Source organism: Ailuropoda melanoleuca, unplaced genomic scaffold (genome assembly GCF_002007445.2).
Source record: "Ailuropoda melanoleuca isolate Jingjing unplaced genomic scaffold, ASM200744v2 unplaced-scaffold61809, whole genome shotgun sequence".
In the NCBI taxonomy this organism is placed as follows: domain Eukaryota; kingdom Metazoa; phylum Chordata; class Mammalia; order Carnivora; family Ursidae; genus Ailuropoda; species Ailuropoda melanoleuca.
This window is the reverse complement of record NW_023235847.1, coordinates 1-1,031: the sequence shown is the minus strand read 5'-3', so window position 1 is coordinate 1,031 and position 1,031 is coordinate 1. Positions and strand designations below refer to the sequence as shown.

The following is a 1,031-nucleotide window of genomic DNA, read 5'->3' as shown; positions in this document are numbered from 1 at the left end:
GATGGGCCACAGGCCCTGGGAAACGGAGGGCAGTTTGGCCTGAGTCGTCCGTATCTGATTGTAGAAGGTGCAGGCCCCAGTCCCATCCATGTGGGTGAGCTGGCGGCGATGGAGGCAGAGTCTGAAAGGTTGGACCAGGAACCCTGGGAGCCTGGAGGGCAGGAGGAGGAAGGGGACGAGGAAGGCCGGCCGGCCCCTGCCTATCTGAGCCAAGCCACAGAGCTCATCACCCAGGCTCTGCGGGATGAGAAGGCAGGTGCCTACGCTGCGGCTCTGCAGGGCTACCGGGACGGCGTGCACGTCCTGCTACAGGGCGTTCCTGGTGAGTACCGCTGCGAGGTGGGAGGTCAGGCCTAGAGTCACGGACGGTGGAGTGAAGGGAAGGGAAAGTGAAAGACAAATAAGTCAAGGATCAGAATTGCTCAACACTGACCAACGGTGTAACCTTGGGCGGTTTCTTTACCTCTTGTGGCCTCAGTTTTAGTATTTGTAAAATGAGGAGCATAGATCTGAGTCCCCGGGAGGTGGGGAAAGACACATGTTCATGCTCTGTGAACTGTAAGGGGCTAGACCAGGGGTTCTGAAACCAGGGATCTCAGCTGAGCCATTCTCTGTTCACAGGTGACCCATCACCTGCCCGCCGGGAGGGTGTGAAGAAGAAGGCAGCCGAGTACCTGAAGAGGGCAGAAGAAATCTTGCACCTGCACCTGTCCCAACTCCCCTCCTGAGAGGGAGTGAACCCGTACCCAGGACTCTAGCTCCAGCACTGCCAGCGACTCCCTTTTACTCTCCCTGGGGCCTGGCCTGATATCCTGGTCTTGTAATGCTAGGGGTCATTTCTGTATGTAACTGGACCAAGAATGAGACAAATAATGATTCAAAGCTCCTTGACCACACCTGCCACTTTGTTTTTTTTTTGTTTGTTTGTTTGTTTTTTGTTTTTTGTTTTTTTTTTTAAGATTTTTATTAATTTATTCGACAGAGATAGAGACAGCCAGCGAGAGAGGGAACACAGGCAGGGGGAGTGGGAG

At 54.0% G+C, this 1,031-nt stretch overlaps 1 protein-coding gene across 1 annotated transcript; it reads left to right on the top strand.

Moving 5' to 3' along the window:
* The first annotated feature begins 12 nt into the window (after window positions 1–12).
* On the top strand, window positions 13–896 carry LOC117799998 (sorting nexin-15-like). The gene is made up of 2 exons (XM_034652522.1): window positions 13–322; window positions 622–896. The coding sequence occupies exons 1-2, from the start codon at window positions 109–111 to the stop codon at window positions 726–728; spliced, it is 321 nt and encodes a 106-aa protein (XP_034508413.1). The 5' UTR covers window positions 13–108; the 3' UTR covers window positions 729–896.
* Window positions 897–1,031: the final 135 nt, after the last annotated feature.

Bases quoted from the DNA above. Each gene is read 5' to 3' on its own strand.
- LOC117799998 (XM_034652522.1), top strand. From the start codon at position 109: ATGGAGGCAGAGTCTGAAAGGTTGGACCAGGAACCCTGGGAGCCTGGA. The intron at 323-621 runs GTGAGTACCGCT...CTCTGTTCACAG, and splicing joins CCTGCTACAGGGCGTTCCTG to GTGACCCATCACCTGCCCGC.